At 49.7% G+C, this 17,927-nt stretch overlaps 1 protein-coding gene across 1 annotated transcript; it reads right to left on the bottom strand.

The window, feature by feature from the left end:
* Positions 1-474: 474 nt before the first annotated feature.
* Positions 475-4,230, bottom strand: LOC124586819 (proteoglycan 4-like). Its single transcript, XM_047131420.1, has 4 exons — positions 3,826-4,230; positions 2,926-3,743; positions 1,944-2,843; positions 475-1,162 (listed from the first exon to the last, which is right to left on the bottom strand). The coding sequence occupies exons 1-4, from the start codon at positions 4,228-4,230 to the stop codon at positions 475-477; spliced, it is 2,811 nt and encodes a 936-aa protein (XP_046987376.1).
* Positions 4,231-17,927: the final 13,697 nt, after the last annotated feature.

Raw genomic sequence — 17,927 nt, 5'->3', positions numbered from 1 at the left:
GGTGTGCAGCGGGCTGTGGTGATGTGAGAACCGTACGGTGCTGACAGCGTGGAGTGCAGCGGGCTGTTATGATGTCGGACGCGGACGGTGCACACAGTGTGGAGTGCAGTGGGCTGTGGTGACGTCGGTCACGGACGGTGCTCACAGCGTGGAGTGCTGCTGGCTGTGGTGACGTCGGACGCGGACGGTGCTGACAGTGTGGGGTCCTGAGGGCTGTGAAGACGTCGGATGCGGACGGTGCTGACAGCGTGGAGTGCAGCGGGCTGTGATGACGTCGGACACAAACGGCGCTGACACGGTGGAGTCCAGCAAGCTGCGGTGACGTCGGACACAGACGGTGCTGACAGCGTGCAGTGCGGCGCGCTGTGGTGACGTCGGACGCGGACGGTGCTGGCAGCATGGAGTGCAGCTGGCTGTGGTGACGTCGGACGCTGTCGGTGCTGACAGCGTGGAGTGCAGCGGGCTGTAGTGAAGTCAGACCCGGGCGGTGCTGACAGCGTAGAGACCAGCGGGCTGTGGTGACGTCGGACGCAGACGGTGCTGACAGCAAGTAGTGCAGCGGGCTGTGGTGATGTGAGACCTGTACGGTGCTGACTGCCTGGAGTCCAGCGGGCTGTGGTGACGTCGGATACGGAAGGCGCTGGCAGCGTGCAGTGCAGCGGTCCGTGGTGACGTTGGACACTGACGGTGCTCACAGCGTGTAGTGCTGCTGGCTGTGGTGACGTCGGACGCGGACGGTCCTGACAGCGTGGATTGCAGCGGTCTGTGTTGACGTCGGACATGCACGATGCTGACAGCGTGGAGTGCAACGGGCTGTGAGACATCGGACGCGGACTGTGCTGACAGCGTGGAGTGCAGCGGGCTGTGGTGTCGACGGACGCGGACGGTGCACACAGCTTGGACTGCAGCAGGCTCTGGTGACGTCAAAGAGGTACGGCCCTGACAGCGTGGAGTGCAGCGGGCTGTGGTTACGGCGGACGCGGACGGTGCTGACAGTGTGGAGTCCAGCGGGCTGTGGTGACGTCGGACGCAAGTGGTGCTAACAGCGCGGAGTGCAGCGGGCTGTGGTGACGACGGACCCAGACGGCACTGACAGCGTGGAGTACAGCAAGCTGTGGTGACGTCGGACACGGACGGTGCTAACAGTGTGGAGTCCAGCGGGCTGTGGGGACGTCGGACGCGGACGGTGGTGACAGCGTGGAGTCCAGCGGGCAGTGGTGACGTCGGCCACTCATGCTGCTAACAGCGTGGAGTGCAGCGGGCTGTGGTGACGTCGGACACGGACGGTGCTCACAGCATGGAGTCCTGCGGGCTGTGTTGACGTCGGAATCAGTCGGTGTTGTCAGCATGGAGTGCAGCGGGATGTGATGACGTCGAACACTGACAGTGCTCACAGCGTGGAGTGCTGCAGGCTGTGGTGACGCCGGACGCGGACGGTGATGACAGTGTGGAGTGCAGCGGTCTATGGTGACGTCGGACGTGGACGGTGCTTACAGCGTGGGGTGCAGCGGGCTGTGGTGACGTCGGACACAGACGGAGCACACATCGTGGATTGTTTCAGGCTGTGGTGACGTCGGACGCGAACGTTGCTGACAGCGTGGGGTGCTTCGGGCTGTGGTGACGTCGTACACGGACGGTGCTCACCCCGTGGAGTGCTGCAGGCTGTGGTGACGTCAGGCGTTGACGGTGGTGACAGCGTGGAGTGCAGCGGGCTGTGGTGACGTCGGACGCGGACGGTGCTCACAGCGTGGTGTGCAGCGGGCTGTGGTGACGTCGGACACAGACAGCACTGACAGCGTGGAGTGCAGCGAGCTGTGGTGACGTCGGTCGCGGACGGTGCTGACGGTGTAGAGTGCAGCGGGCTGTGGTGACGTCGACGCGGACGGTGCTCACAGCGAGGAGTGCAGCGGGCTGTGGTGACGTCGGACACAGCCGGCACTTACAGCGTTGAGTGCAGTAGGCTGTGGTGACGTCGGACACGGATGGTGCTGACAGCGTGGAGTGCATCAGATTGTGATGACGTCGGACGCAAACGGTGCTGACAATGTGGAAGCAAGCGGGCTGTGTTCACGTCGGTTGTTGACGGTGCTGACAGCGTGGAGTGCAGCGGGCTGTGGTGACGTCGGACGTGGACTGCAGCGGCCTGTGGTGATGTCGGACATGGACGGTGATGACAGCGAGGAGTCCAGCGGGCTGTGGTGAAGTCGGACACGGCCGGTGCTAACAGTGTGGTGTATAGCGGGCTGTGGTGACGTCGGACCCGGACGGTGCTGACAGCGTGAAATGCAGCGGGCTGTGGTGACGTCGGACGTGGACGGTGCTGACAGTGTGGAGTGGAGCGGGCTGTGGTGATGTCGGACATGGACGGTCCTGACAGCGTGGAGTGCAGCGGGCTGTGGTGACGTCGGACACAGACGGTGCTAACAGTGTGGAGTCCAGCGGGCTGTGGCGTCGTCAGACGCAGACGGCACTGAAAGCACATAGTACAGCAAGCTGTGGTGACGTCGGACACGGACGGTGCTGACTGCGTGTAGTACAGCGACCTGTGGTGACGTCGGACGCGGACGGTGCACACAGCGTGGAATGCAGCGGGCTGCGGTGACGTTGGACACGGACGTCGCTGACTGCGTGGAGTGCAGCGAGCTCTGGTGACGTCGGACGCAGACGGTGCTAACAGTGTGGAGTCCAGCGGGCTGTGGTGACGTCGGACACAGACGGCACTGAAAGCACATAGTACAGCATGCTGTGGTGACGTTGGACACGGACGGTGCTGACTGCGTGTAGTACAGCGAGCTGTGGTGACGTCGGACGCGGACGGTGTACACAGCGTGGAATGCAGCGGGCTGCGGTGACGTCGGACACGGACGTCGCTGACAGCGTGGAGTGCAGCAGGCTCAGGTGACGTCGGAGACGGACGTTGCTGACGGCGTGGTGCCCAGAGGGCTGTGGTGACGTCCGACGCGTACGGTGCTGACAGCTTTGAGTGCAACTGGCTGTGATGACGTCAGTTGCGGACGCTGCTGAAAGCGTGGTGTCCCGCTGGCTTTGGTGACGTCGGACACGGACGGTGCTGACGGCGTTGAGTCCAGCGGGTTGTGGTGACGTCGGACGCGGACGGTGCTCACAGCGTGGAGTGCAGCGGTCTGTGGTGACGTCGGACGCATACGGTGCTCACAGCGTAGAGTGCAGCGGGCTGTGGTGACGTCGCACACGGATGGTGCTGACGGCGCGGAATCCAGCAGGCTGTGGGGAAGTTGGACGCGAATGGTGCTGACAGCTTGGAGTGCAGCGGGCTGTGGTGACGTCAGACCTGGACGGTGCTGACAGCGTGGTGTGCAGGGGGCTGTGGTGACGTCGGGCACGGACGGTGCTGACGGCGTGGAGTCCAGCGGGCTGTGGTGACGTCTTACGCGGATGGTGCTCAGAGCGTGGAGTGCAGCGGGCTGTGGTGATGTCGGACGTGGATGGTGCTGGCAGTGTTGAGTCCAGCGGGCTGTGGTGACGTCTGACACGGACGGCGCTATAAGTGTTGGGTGCAGCAAGCTGTGGTGACGTCGGACACGGACGGTGCTGACAGAGTTGAGTCCACGGGGCTGTGGTGACGTTGGACACGGACGGTGCTGACAGCGTGGAGTGCAGCGGGCTGTGGTGACTTTGGACACGGACGGTGCTGACAGCGTGGAGTCCAGCGGGCTGTATTGACGTCGGTTGCAGACGGTGCTGACAGCGTGGAGTGCAGCGGGCTGTGGTGACGTCAGCCGCAGACGTTGCTCACAGCATGGTGTGCAGCGGGCTGTGGTGACGTTGGACACGGACGGCGCTTACAGCGAGGAGTGGAGCAGGCTGTGGTGACGTCGGACACGGATGGTGCTGACAGCGTGGAGTCCAGCGTTCTGTGGTGACGTCGGACCCGGACGGTGCTGACAGCGTGGAGGGCAGCGGCCTGTGGTGATGTCTGACTCTGACGGCGCTGACAGCAAGGAGTGCAGCAGGCTGTGGTGACGTAGGAGACGGACGGTGCTGACAGCGTGGTGTGCAGCGGGCAGTGGTAATTTCGGACGCGGATGGTGGTGACAGCGCGATGTCCAGCGGGCTCTGCTGACGTCGGACGCGGACGGTCCTGACAGCACGGAGTCCAATGGGCTGTGCTGACGTCTTCCACAGACGGTGTTCACAGCGTGGAGTGCAGCGGGCTGTGGGGACGTCAGACCTTAATGGTGCTGACAGCATGGAGTGCAGGGGGCTGTGGTGACGTCGGACACTGACGGTGCTCACAGCGTGGTGTCCAGCGTGCTGTGGTGACGTCTTACGCGGATGGTGCTCACAGCGTGGAGTGCAGCAGGCTGTGGTGACGTCGGACATGGACGGTGCTGTCAGCGTGGAGTCCAGTGTTCTGTGGTGACGTCGGACACGGACAGTGCTGACAGCGTGTAGTGCAGCGGGTTGTGGTGACATTGGACACGGATGGTGCTGACAGCGTGGAGTCCAGCGGGCTGTGGTGACGTCGGCCGCGTACGTTGCTCACAGCATGGAGTGCAGCGGGCTGTGGTGACGTTGGACACGGACGGCGCTTACAGCGTGGAGTGCAGCAGGCTGTGGTGACATCGGACTCGGATGGTGCTGACAGAGTGGAGTCCAGCGGGCTGTGGTGATGTCGGACCCGGACTGTGCTGACAGCGTGGAGTGCAGCGGGCTGTGGTGATGTCGGACGCGGACGGTGCTGACAGCGTGGATTCCAGCGGGCTGTGATGGCGTCGGACGTGGACGGTGCTGACAGCGTGGTGTGCAGCATGCTGTGGTGGTGTCGGACGCTGATGGTGCTGACAACACAGAGTCCAGCGAGCTGTGCTGACGTCTTCCGCAGACGGTGTTCACAGCGTGGAGTGCAGAGGGCTGTGGGGACGTCTGTTGCAGACGGTGCAGACGGCATGGAGTGCAGCGGGCTGTGGTGATGTCGGACGCAGATTGTGCTGACAGCACGGAGTGCAGCGGGCTGTGTTGATGTCAGATGCGGACGGTGCTGACAGCGTGGAGCGCAGCGGGCTGTGGTGACTTCGGTTGCAGACCGTGCTGACAGCGTGGAGTGCAGCGGGCTGTGGTGACGTCGGACGCGGATGGTGCTGACAGTGCGGATTGAAGCGTGCTGTGTGACGTCGGTCACGGTCAGTGCCGACAGGGTGGAGTGCGGCTGCAGACTGCGAGAGCCACAGCTGTTCATCGCGTCAGGAGTCCCAGACAGCAGCGGCCGACTTGACAGACGCCGTCTACGGAAAGCTGGCTGCAGGTATCGTCAACTGGCCTGTGGCTCCTGTTTCCTGTTGTTACCGAGTAACAGCGCGTGAAGGTGCAGGACAAACTACACAGCGTACTGCGCTTCATGAAACTGGTTGCACTCAGTTTAGAAGCGAACTACATGCGCAATAGATCCATAATTTGGGAATCGACTGCTGTACGGCAAATTTCGTCAGCTGCGTGCTCTGTTTGCCTCACTTTTTTGAAGCATTTGGTAAGTGTGCATTGGCTTTTGACTAAGTTAAGCTCCACGTCCGCGAGTATACGCGGACACTGGAGCATACAATCTGTAGACAAGAAAAAGATAATTGAAATACATTACAGCTTAAGGACATTAGGTGTGATGAGCCCAAGAAGTTCAGACCCCTGCTGCCAGTGCACCATGTCTCAACATATTTAACTGACCAGGAATTCTTAGAAGCGCTCCTCGAAAAAAACCTGAGTGAACATATTACTAAAGATGGGTTCGATAGTGAGGTTAAAATAAAATTTAAAACAGGACCAAAGGGCAAAAGGACAGTAAACAATATTTTAAAAGTGTCGCCAAGAATACGGTTACCGCTGCTTCAGAATGAAAGGGTTTTCATTCAGTTTGAATCTTTGTTTATCAGTGACTTTGTTGCTGTACAAAAATGTTTTAACTGTTGGCTTACTATTCGGTCACCGATCGAAGCATTGCGAGAAGGACCCAGTATGTGGGAGACGTGCAAAACAGTGACACAAAGTGTCAGCATGCAGGCAGGACAATCCTGTAAGCTGTATACCTATCAAACCCACAAATAAAACATGCGATAAGGCAGGGGGTGGGACTGTCCTACATATAAACAGCCCTACGAAAGACAAATAGAGTGCACCGCGTATGATGTTCTGGACAACGTCCAATAATAAGGAGTGCTACCGTAACTGTCAGAAAGCACCCCCCTAACACAAGCAGGGACAGACGTAACTAGTAACATAAACAGGCAAAGGTACAAATCGCCGTCAACTAGAATGAGAGGCTGGCGGCGAGCCATTGCCTTGCAGCAAAACATGGGGTTCCTGCAATCCCCATATGCCAATACTAGTAATGATGTCGAACCTCAGTTCTGGGAGAGAATACAATTTAGGTACTTAAGCATTACCGACTATATAGGAGATATGAGCATGCAGGGTGCAATTGAATATGAAGTTGCCAGGCACCTGAAACATCACATGTTTGACAGGGCCTCTTCCAGGCTGGCCCCCTTTTGCGAGTTGACGAACTGGAAGACAAAATACACACAATATAGTTCAGAGAAATGTATCGACGTCCTTGGACCTCCTTAGGATAAAGATGTCACGGAGTTCATAAGAAATCCAACACCATAAGCAAACACAGACAAAGACAATCGTACACTACCCGCACAGCAAGTAGAGTGCAATACAACCAAATGTAGACCCTATATTACACCAGTTCGTTTTGCCTATAGGGTTAGTACACACAGTCAATACGAAAAATAAAGCAGTGAGGTAGTTGAACAGGAAGACACATCCTTCACCTACCGAACACAGGACCCAACCACCCCAGAAATGGACATACAAGAGTCACCATTCACAAAATAAGTCGCTGGAAGGCATCAAAAAGAACAAGTCACTATCAGGGAAAATGCTCAGCAAAAACACATCAAATTCCACACTACCAGAAACCATAAAGGAAGAAGAACACGCAGCACTGCAACATTACTCGAAACTGGAGCAACAAACAAACAGTCAAGAACACCAGCCAGACACAACCAAGGACCCCAGCTGAATACCGTTTATCACATAAACTACGAAAGCTTAGAAGCTAACCTACAGCTTAGCAGACTAGAAAACATGGATATATTTCAAACAGCTCTTCGCTACGTAATACGAAACAAGCGTGAAAATGGGGATAAAATCTGCTTCCCAACAACAGAACGAACTGATAGGCTGATCCTAAGAGTTGAAAATCGAACACCAAACAACTCTGTAGACTTTTAGGGGAGGCATGTGCACGAAGGGGAGATGGCCTATACCTATGGAAAGCATAGAAGGACTTCGTGAGAGAACATGTACGGGTGTTTCTGAATTTTAAAGAAACCACACCTAAGTGATTTTCCTTGATTAGACATCCCTTATGAACGTAATGCAACTAAACTGCCAGGGAAGTACCCTAGTAAACATGTAACTAGGTAGGCTCCTGGAAGAAACAAAAGCAGACATTGCCCGGGTTCAGGAACCCTTTCTGCGAGGCAGGAAGATTTCAGGACTCCCCTTGCATTAAACACAATAGTAGGTGCACTGAACCCGAAAACGACGATAATAGTAGTTCATAAAAACCTCTAGTAACACAGATCACCCACTTTTGCTCTGAACACATCGCCACAGCAGGATGTATGACTCATGTCGTCCATTTACGCTCAGTACTCGTATGATATAGAACCTTTATTAGACAAAATAAAAGACATTGCACGGAACTCAGAAAGAAAAAGGCTGCTCATTCTAACCGATATCAACGCGAAATCCCCCTTATGGAACTCATAACTGATAACGGAGGATAAACATTGGTTGGCGTGGTAAATGAATGCAACGTCTTTACACTGAGTAGGCAGGGTCAGCCGCCTACCTACCGCGGAGACTCTGGTGGTGTAAGTAACGTAGACCTTTCTCTAGGTAACGCAAAATCCCTTCCACTAGTGAGCACATGGAGGGTATGGGATAGAGCCACACACAGCGACCACAACGCAATCACCATAAGCACAGATATGTCATTACACATAACATGGGCCACGAACAACAGTATTTACTCACAGGAATAGGTGACTGGAAAAAAGTTAGAGGTATTGTTGAGGCGTCGTCACTACACACAGTTCAAAGCAGTATAGATTGCAAAACGCATATACTGACAGAGGACCAACAAAGAGCAAAGGAAGCAGGTATACCACGGGAAAAAAACTGTATGGGGACAGAAACAATCGTGGTCGACAGAACTGGCAAGATTAAGGAAGGATTCACGGGACAAAAGAAAGTATTACCAACAAGCAAAAACAGCTCCTGAAAGACAGATTAGACTTGACCTGTATTGTGACGCTAAAAGAAATACCAGAAACAACTAAAGACAATAAGGCTAGACTACAGGACCAATTTCGTCAAAACCCAGCAACAGAATGACATTTGGGGACAACCTTTCAAGATAGAAACAGAACGAGTTAAGACACCGACAGTTCTGTCAACACTAAAACAAGCTGACGGCACCATGATCAGAGGATGGAGAAGCACAGCAGAATATTTTCTGAACAGGCTACTCCCACATGTCGATCCCACACAAGACGAGTGACACCACGCTGTCCTAAGAGAGAGCATGAGGCAAGCAGGCTTAAAAAACCGAAAAGCAACTGGCCCAGACAGTATACTTTCAGATACATTAAAACAAAGGGTAACACAAATCACACCTTTTCTTACTAACGAGGCACTACTAACAGGCAGAATTCCAAACTTTTGGAAAAGTACTAATGTAGTAATAATCAGGAAATCACAAAACAAAGAGCAAAAGACTCCAAAACGTACCGACCGATCTGCCTCTTAAACACTCTCTCCAAGGAACCGAGAAGGCTGCTGTCTGACCTCATACAACCGCACAGACATCTCCTTGGGTAAACGCCCCATCAATTCGGCTTCAAGGAAGCTAGATCAATAGAAGACGCCGTCAACCAAGAACTGAGAGTTACAAATAGCATCAGTGACAAATACGTGGCCGCCATAAAAATCGACATAGCCAGGGCTCTGAGAACCTGTGGTGGCCGACCCTCTTCGCCAGGTTAAGGGAAATGAGGCTATCAGCTTCCCTCCTCAATAGCCTCCTCGACTACTGCAGAGGCAGAGTGGCATAGTGGAGGGCTGGTACACACAAGGTTGTCAAGAGAATAACGAAGGGATGTCCACAGGGTTCGATTTGTGGACCAATATTCTAGGATATTGTAATTGTACCCTTGTTGAACATGCCGGGTGGTGACAATAGGGTAAGAGGTGTGGTGGCACACGGAGATGACCTGCTCATAGTGGTGTCAGCCAAGTTGAGAGCAGCAATAGAGACAACAGGCACGCAACTGGTTTAGAAAATTAACACTTGGTGCAAAGATTATAAATTAAAAGTCGCTCCCATAAAAAATGTATATTTATTGCTCAGAGCGACATTACAGAGGAATCCAATTCTAAAATTAGGCAATACAAGCATCAAGAGGAAGCAAGCCACACATTATGTACGGCTGCCAATTGGCTAAAAACAGACTTTCAACTATCATATCAAAGTTACAATTGACAAAGCCCCCAAAATCATCCACAAACTAGCAAGACTCGACACAACTCAGTACACATCACCTATTAAGCCGGTAAGGACCTACAACATTGTGATATGTGATTCCATCGCACACTTTGCCGCAAGTGTGTTGGCTCACAGACTGAACATAGACAAACGAGACAATTGCAAGATAAGAGTAGTAGGGCAACAAGGAGTCACCCCACTCTGCATTGTTGACAAATTTGCTCAAGATGGCGGGTCCAAGATGGCGGAGATAGATATGGCAACATCGCGATGATGGCACTGCGGGAAGTTCAAATTTTGGCGGGAAAACTGGTCGGTTGGGCTATCTCTCCAAACATATGGGGAGAGACAGACACTGTGTTACAGACGTGTGAGGGCTTCCCAGCGAAACTTCTGCAGCGTAGTCGGAACAGCAGGCACGCCAACTGTGCGAAACTCACAATAAACCTTTTCCTTTGACAGCAGGAGCCCACTGCTGACTGAGTTTCTGGAACACGACGTCACAATTAATGCCCATGGAAATGAAGATGTTTTGCAAAAATTGAAGCATTCGATCAAGTCCAAAAGCCCAGGAATCTTGACGCACGGCGCAATTCTGCTGCAGAATAATGGCTGACCACAGGTCGTCAATGTTGTTTCGATTACCCTTCAGAAGTGTCACAGGTAGCCCCTACTCATCCTTGGGTGGGCGATTGTGAAACAACCACCCTCAGGCCTACTCTGGCACCCTGTGATTACCACCTCTTCAGTAAACTGCTAAACAGTGGGTCAAAGGCGCTGGTCCTGTCTTCAGTCGTGCGGTTATACAGGCCTTAGTTCCACAGTGGTATAAGGCGACTGAAACGGACGGAGATTACGTCACAAAATTACATTTTGTCTGCCAAGAGTATGTCAAGATATGTAAAAGCTTTGGAGGTAAGGAAGTAAAATGCATGACAAAAAAAAAAAATACATTATGCAATCCTTTTCGGAGTGATCCTCGTAAAAATACGGCCACCCAAGGCTGCACGGCAAATCAAACATGAGATATTTACACAACCATTTTGTACGAGAGGGTAGCCGATGGGCAGTTCGTAGAAGCGCACTCACTGCATAATTATTTCTACGTATGCGCCTAATATAACAAGCGAATCCGCAGGGAGGCGTGTGCGGTCGGCCGGCTTGTCTGACGCTCGCGGGTCTGCGTGCCGATAAATCCCGCTCTCTCATCGGCAGTCGCCATCCGTCGCTAAGCGAACGTCATTTCGCCGCCTGATTTCCGTTAAATGCGATCAGCCATCAATAACAGTTACCTGCAGCGAACGCAAGCTGGCGGCGACACGGAATGACACCAGCACTGGATGTGTAACTCGTCATGTTTCCTGTCTTGTATATACATAACCGCTGAACTACGTACCAAACACGGTGACGAAAATGGGAAGTCTAGCTCCTTGAAGCAACAGTCGACATGAATCACACTTTGTGGAGATGTTCGTCACATAACGGCCATTGAATGATTAAACTAAGACTCCGTTTGGAGGTGATGTCCGTCATCAGCAATGGTATTATGTGTGGCCATACCAGGTAGAAGAAGACTGAGAAGTGTTGTTAGGCTGTTTCTTTAATAGATCTGTCGTATTTTCCATGTGTTTTGCTAATACAGCGCAATTTTTTGTTCGTCTTCCGCACAACATTTGCTACTTGATCGTTCCATGTTAAGTTGTTCGTAACTATAATCCTAGGTATTTAGTTGCAGCGACAGTTCCTAGATTTGTGTGGTTTATGAAGCAACCGAACTCAGGAAATTCTCTTCAGCTACAAGTGCTATTTACATTCGTGATTTGTAGGATAGAAATGTGAAAGAAGTAACATAATTATACAGGTAATTTGTTTGTTTGTGATATTACATTCGAGTATTTCTCATTTACAAACAAACTGGAAATGCGTAACCTTGTGGCATATACCCTGGTCTAATTCCAGCCCCACCCCAACCTGCACGATATCAGCTATCGTTGTGTAGTCATAACCCATCACAAGCACAGTTCTTGCAATGCCTTACTGAAACATTTACTTCTTCAACCCACACTCCCAATCCAGCTGTGCGCCTCTGACAGGAATACAACTTGTACATTATCTTTTCCTACGGTTCATTCCCTTTCCATCGGAATTTCTTAGCCCGAGCTTGTCGTTGATCTCCAGTCGAGCTACAGCAGCTTCAGTGTCAGTAACATCATCAGCATTACGCCTCTAAATTACCATCAGCATCACATTCATACATCGTCACACCAACGTATCTCTTTCCAGTTCATCAAATGCGCACTCTTTATGATCCTTTTTCTTTAAGATTGTTGTAGTCATTACCTATACGAATGTAGAACACATACATCAGTGCAGCCAGCTCGCCCGAAATTGGAACGAAATTGTGAAAATGGGAAAACGGGTATTTGTGATTTTTAATTGTTGCCATTGAGAATACTCAAACATAAAATGCAAATAAATTTCTGCGGTAAGTGATAGTTAGCATAACCGTATTAAACATTTACATAAAGGCAATTCACATCAAGCCACCGGCAACGATCTGAGGTGAACTTAGTATGGACTGCCTGCTTCGTATTTCGTTCACTGGGCTTCTTTGTCTAAGAATCATGATGTACTTACAAACTGGCAGAGTATCAGTTTGACACATAGTCAACAGCAACTCTGCAGGCATTCAGTGGCGGCTTGCGTGTAGGCACTGTGGAAATGTAGCACCTGCTATTTTCTTCCACTTTATATAATCAATAGTGTTTAATACAACGAATTCTTTATTTACATTTGTACAATGTACACAGACAGCAAAACTTGCAACAGCAAGAAGGAGTTGTCAGATGTAAACGAAAGCTGGTAGGCGTGTTGGTGCATCTGGAAGATTGTGTCCGCTCTGATGTCGCGGCGGTCGCAGAAGAGAGTCGCTGGTAGCTCCACTGTGAGGATGCAAATCAGTTTTACTTTAAATACACGTCGTAACGGCGGTGAGCGATAATTATCTCTCAGACTGGACGTGGTGAGCTCATGTTGGTCACGAATGCCTTTTAGGCGACAAAGGCACTGAGTGTGAACTAGGTCCTGTAATAAGGCCACGAGAAGCAGGATGTTCCTCCTACAGTGCTGCACGAGGGCTGCGGCCACTGAAAACGACTGCTGGCGCAACGAGACCGGACTCCGGCCGACCGCGTGGCAGTACCCAGAGGGGAGACCGGCGTTCCCGGCGTATCGTTCTGGAGCGTCGAACTGCGTCTGCAGCAGCAGTCTGAGCAGCAGTTGGCTCCACAGCGACGCAGCCAGCTGTAACGAGTCAGTTACGTCGAGGGCAGCTCCGAGCCGGACGCCCTGCAGCGCCCTTCCCGCTGACCACAAACCACCGCCATTCGCGGCTCCAGTGGTGCCGAGCGAGAGCTCACTGGAGGGCAGCTGGAGGTCTGTTGTGATTCCTGACGAAAGCTGGTTCTGTCTCGGAACCACTGTCGGCCAATTGTTGGTTAGAGGAAAGCCAGTTGACGGCCTGTAGCCAACCTGTTTGCATGCTGGACACACCTGACCTACACCTGGAGCTGTGGTCTGGGGTGCGGTTTCGTGTGACAGCAGGAGCACTCTTGTGGTTACCCCGTGCGCCCTGACTGCAAATTCATGTGTCAGTATTGTGACAACGAGTCGTTGTTGTACTGCCATTCCTGTACAGCACTCCATTGGTGGTTTCCAGCAGGATAACGCTAGCCCACAACCCAACATGCTCTACAGAGTCTCGACGCGTTGCTTTGACCTTCTCGATCACCAGATCTGTCTCCAATCCGGCACACGTGGCACATCACCGGGCGACGACTCCAGCGTCTTCCACAAACAGTATTAACCGCTCCTGTACTGACCGACCGACAGCAACAGGCGTGGGACTCCAACCCACAAACTGATGGCCGGCACGTGTACAACACAGCGCATGCGCGTTTGCACGCTTGCATTCCACATTGTGGTGGTTACACCGTTTATTAGTGTACCAACATTTCAAAATTACATTAACCTGTGGTCTTGCAATGTGGATCACTTAAATGTCTACCCTAGACAAAAACATTCCCGAAATTTCATTTCTTTACATTAATTACTTTTTGGTGTTGCGATATTTTCTCCTTCAGAGTGTAATCATTATGCTTAATGTCAGAAGACATCCATCAATTTTTGAAAAAGATACAAAAAACTTTGCGTGGAATTCCGCTTCACACTTCCAGCAGCGTGGTTTTCGGCTGTTGAGCGCATGCGCGCACAGGAAGCTGTCAGAGTGGGTGCCCCGGGGGAGAGGGAGAGACAACACTGTCGCTTCTGCAGTACCGAATCTGGCGAGGTGACTGCTGCTGGGAGACGGGCAGTCTTATTTTTTAACCCAGCTGTGTTGTGCTTAAAAACGGTGTTTCATTTTACTGAATGTGATCAATTGTAGAATGAGATTATAACTCTGTTTCCAGCTGTTCTTTCCGATTACTTTTCTTTCAATTCTTTTGTGAGAAAGAAAACTTGAACCGTGGCCCTCTATCCCCAAGAAATAATGTCTGTGATTATAAACCATAGGGTTCACGAAAATTTGTAACCTTTAAAAAGTCATTCATCAGTAACAGATTCAGATCAAACCTCTGCAGAGGTAACAGTAATTTAAAATACCTGAATGATGTTAATTTCAAGTTTTGGTTATTCTAATGAAATTATACCTCATGCTGAAATAATTTGCAACCAAATGCACTCTCAATAAATTAGTGTATTTAAAGGTAAAGCACATATAACAAATTTCATAAGTGTTTTTTTAGGATTTGCCGACTGCCTTTCCGCAGTGGTAACGTCGGTTCCTGCCACATCACCGAAGTTAAGCGCTGTCGGGCTGGGCTAGCACTCGGATGGGTGACCATCCGGTCTGCCTGACGCTGTTGGCAGGCTGGGTGCACTCAGCCCTGAGGAGCTACTTGAATTAGAAGTAGCGGCTCCGGTCTCGCAAAGTGACATACGTCCGGGAGAGCGGTGTGCTGACCCAGTGCCCGTCTATATTCGTAACCAATGACGCCTGTGAGCTGAGGATGACACGGCGACTGGTCGGTACGGTTGGACCTTCATGGCCTGCTTGGGCAGATTTTAGTTTAGTTTCATTTTAGGATTAAGAAAGTCGAAGTTGTGTGAGAATCCTTCAAATACACCCATGCCAAAAGCAAGGGAAGTGTGTGATAATGGACAAATACTCTTCCACTGAGCACACAGTAGCTGCTAAATTGTTCAACAAGGAATGCTTCATTCAAGAATGAACAACGTATAGAAGACGTAGCACTGACCACTGAACTTATCTCTAGAATGACAAAGAAAAGCTTGAAATTGATCAAAAAGTGTTCTATTGTGGGTCTGATATTCACAAATATTACAGATGTTGTTTGTGAAATTACGAAACTTATAGAAAGTGTTGTTAACAGTCCCGTGACTACATGAGAGGCAGAATGTTGATTTTCAAAGCTGAAAAAATAGTAAGTTTACGAAAAATCACCATGAATTCGAAAAGACTAAATACGCTTAAAGCTCTTTCAGTTGTTCTCAGCTGTCATCATCCAGATAATAAGGAACAAATTTTTCATATTTTCGCACAAATTAAAAAAAAAGAAGAAACATTTAAATGCTTAGATCAGACTAGAACTGTAACAATTAAGGTTCAAGTGAGTAAAAATGTTTGATTCTGTTCTTTTAGGATTCTATCAAGTTTCTGAAAATTCTGTTTTATACACGTTCGTTTCTTTTTACATCATATCTAAACTGAGGCTAAAAATTTTCTGGGTCAGGTCCCTCACTATTTTTAGCTGCGAGCTGACATTGCAAATATAGTTCAGTAAACCTCCTCTGCCGTTCTCATGTCAGGTGTCCGATCTTGTCCCTAAATACCCTGAACACTGGGCACTGTCACGGATCGGGCGTATCTGGTCCAGCGGTACGGTGTCACTGTATCGCCTACTGCACCAGCAAAGCGATAAAAATAACAGTAAATGGTGTCAGGTTTACTTTAGTGGTTACTTTAGCTGGCATAGAACTGAGCGTCAGCGCTGGTCGTTCGGTTATTCATTCCTTGGCGTCAGACTTCTGAAAGCAAATCAACAGCGGTTATGGGCTGCGAGCAGATCACGTGAAGGAAAAGCGAGTCTAGACGAGCCATTTATAGTAAAATCTTAGTCGACCAAAACCTCTGCAAACTACCGAAAAATTTGAAATAATAAGGAGAAAAGGAATATGTACCGGACGGAGATTCGAGGCGAGGGTGTGCTGGGCCGCCGCGGTTAGCAGGGAGAGGTGAACGCTGACATGGAGTTGTCATCCCACCCACTGACTCACCTGGCTAAGCAAAGCTACGATGCCAAAAATATTGCATTCGAGTGGCTGTTTCTTTCCATTGCGTACGCATTTTTGTGCTATGGCGACTAAACGGGAGCATGTTGTGATTACTTTCGCTGACCAGCTAGCTACTACCCATGAAGTTGAGAAAGGAATTTTACTGGAAACGTTGCAGCTAACTACAGAGTTGGTGCTTCTGTGGATTCAGAATGGGTGAAGTCGTGATCTAAATTTGTAGAGTAATCTGTGGGAAATCTAATGGGAAAAACAGTGAACACTTCCGAGAAAAAGAGATGCCTTTTCCGTCTTGAAACTGCAAAAAGAAGCTAAAATATTGGTTGTTGCTAGGCGAAGAAAGAAAAGATTTTTCTTCAAGCAGTGGGTGGTTAATCGGGTTTAGAAACATATGGCATTCCGCAATAGAATGTGTGTGGACTAAAGTTATTTGCAGACCCGGACGCGATATGTTTTCAAAACAGAATTTGGAGATTACACCCAAGACTACACTAAACGTCGATTTTATATTTTACAATTGCCTGAAACGGAAGTTATTTTCAAGATGTTGTCTCCAAAACCTTTGAGCTCCCTCAAATGAAACGTCTGCTTCAGGACACAAAATGAAAAAATAAACGCTTCCGGCACACGTAGACTGCCCCTAATGTGTTTCGGGAAGGTATTCTTGATCAACGGTATTTTTGGATAACTTATGAACTCATTGCCAGATGGTTTAGTGATCAGTTCGTAGCGAAAGTTGATAAGTTGTAACGAAAAAGGTCTGCTTAACAAAGACATCGCATGATTTCTCAATGCGCCTACATGTCATTGCGAGTTAAAATGTTGCGATATTGTGCATTTTCTTCCCCCAAGTGTTACGTCTGTATCTGTCCCTGGCTCAAGGCATAACAGCATTTAAATGGCGCCACCTGGGGCTGTTTGTGAGAACGATCCTGCATATTAGTGACATGCAAAACAACAATGAGAATGATGCGATGAGGGAAGTAAATATGAAATACATAATTTATTGGTGAATGCAGGCCTGATAATGTCAAAGCAGAAATTCTTCATAGGTGCTGTAGAAAGTTGTATGATTGGCATGAAGAAAATTATTCGTAAAATTTTGAGAACTTGACAGATATTGTAAGGAGAATTCGTGGTTAAGGAGACATGGATACTTGCGATGTAGATGAGTGGGTAGTGACGGACGATTCACAAGAAATAACGGACCAAGAAATTGTGAAAACGGTGTTCCAGTGAAACAACTGACGCGATCGAAAAGGCGAAGTAGATAATGTGAAAGACAGATTGACAGCGGCGATGGTTTTCGACTACTGCTGGTAGGTCTGTATTAATAATTTATCTTTCAAAAACCTACTTGCTATAGTATAACACAGAAATCACGGTATATGTTTTGTTTTTAGTGCAGGTTTCTCCAAGATTTGTTGAACAATGCATTGTGTCAACGCCAGCTGTTGTCCTTCTAATGAAACGATGGCGGGACATTGCTGCTCGAAAACGTGGCAGAGACCCAAGAAACAAGCAAAAATTACCGACTGTTTTGAATGATTGATTCGCATGCAACAAACTACTGTATTACGTACAGCGTATTGTATACGAATGTAATGTAATCCTAAAAAGGTAATTCTTACTTTCATAAAGATCATAAGTATAGCCTACAAAGAGATTTTTGAATTCGTTTCACCTTCAAAGCTTTTTAAATGTACTTACTGTAATTGCAATACAAAGTACTGCAGTACATCTTAGAGGTTCATGGGCTAACCAAAGAAACTGTTACCCAAAACGTCTTCCCCTCCTTTGATTCGGTTGTACTGTATAATACCAATCGACAAACACGGGGCACGGTAAACCGGCCCCAGTTTCAAGCATCCTATTAAACGGTTTCCACGGCCAACAAAAATTTGATTTTCAATGTTTCATACAATTATTGACGGAAATTAAAAATTTTGAATGTTGTCACAAT

The sequence above is a fragment of the Schistocerca americana genome, unplaced genomic scaffold (assembly GCF_021461395.2).
Source record: "Schistocerca americana isolate TAMUIC-IGC-003095 unplaced genomic scaffold, iqSchAmer2.1 HiC_scaffold_57, whole genome shotgun sequence".
NCBI classification, from domain to species: Eukaryota; Metazoa; Arthropoda; class Insecta; order Orthoptera; family Acrididae; genus Schistocerca; species Schistocerca americana.
This window is presented reverse-complemented; position numbering and strand designations above follow the sequence as displayed.

What these genes read in the sequence shown, in the direction of transcription:
- LOC124586819 (XM_047131420.1), bottom strand. Translation starts at nt 4,230, where the DNA reads ATGCTGTCAGCACCATTAAGGTCTGACGTCCCCACAGCCCGCTGCACT. An exon ending in AGCCTGCTCCACTCCTCGCT is followed by an intron (nt 3,744 to 3,825) that starts GTAAGCGCCGTC and finishes ACGTCACCACAG; the next exon opens with CCCGCTGCACTCCACGCTGT. An exon ending in AGCCCTCTGGGCACCACGCC is followed by an intron (nt 2,844 to 2,925) that starts GTCAGCAACGTC and finishes ACGTCACCGCAG; the next exon opens with CCCGCTGCATTCCACGCTGT.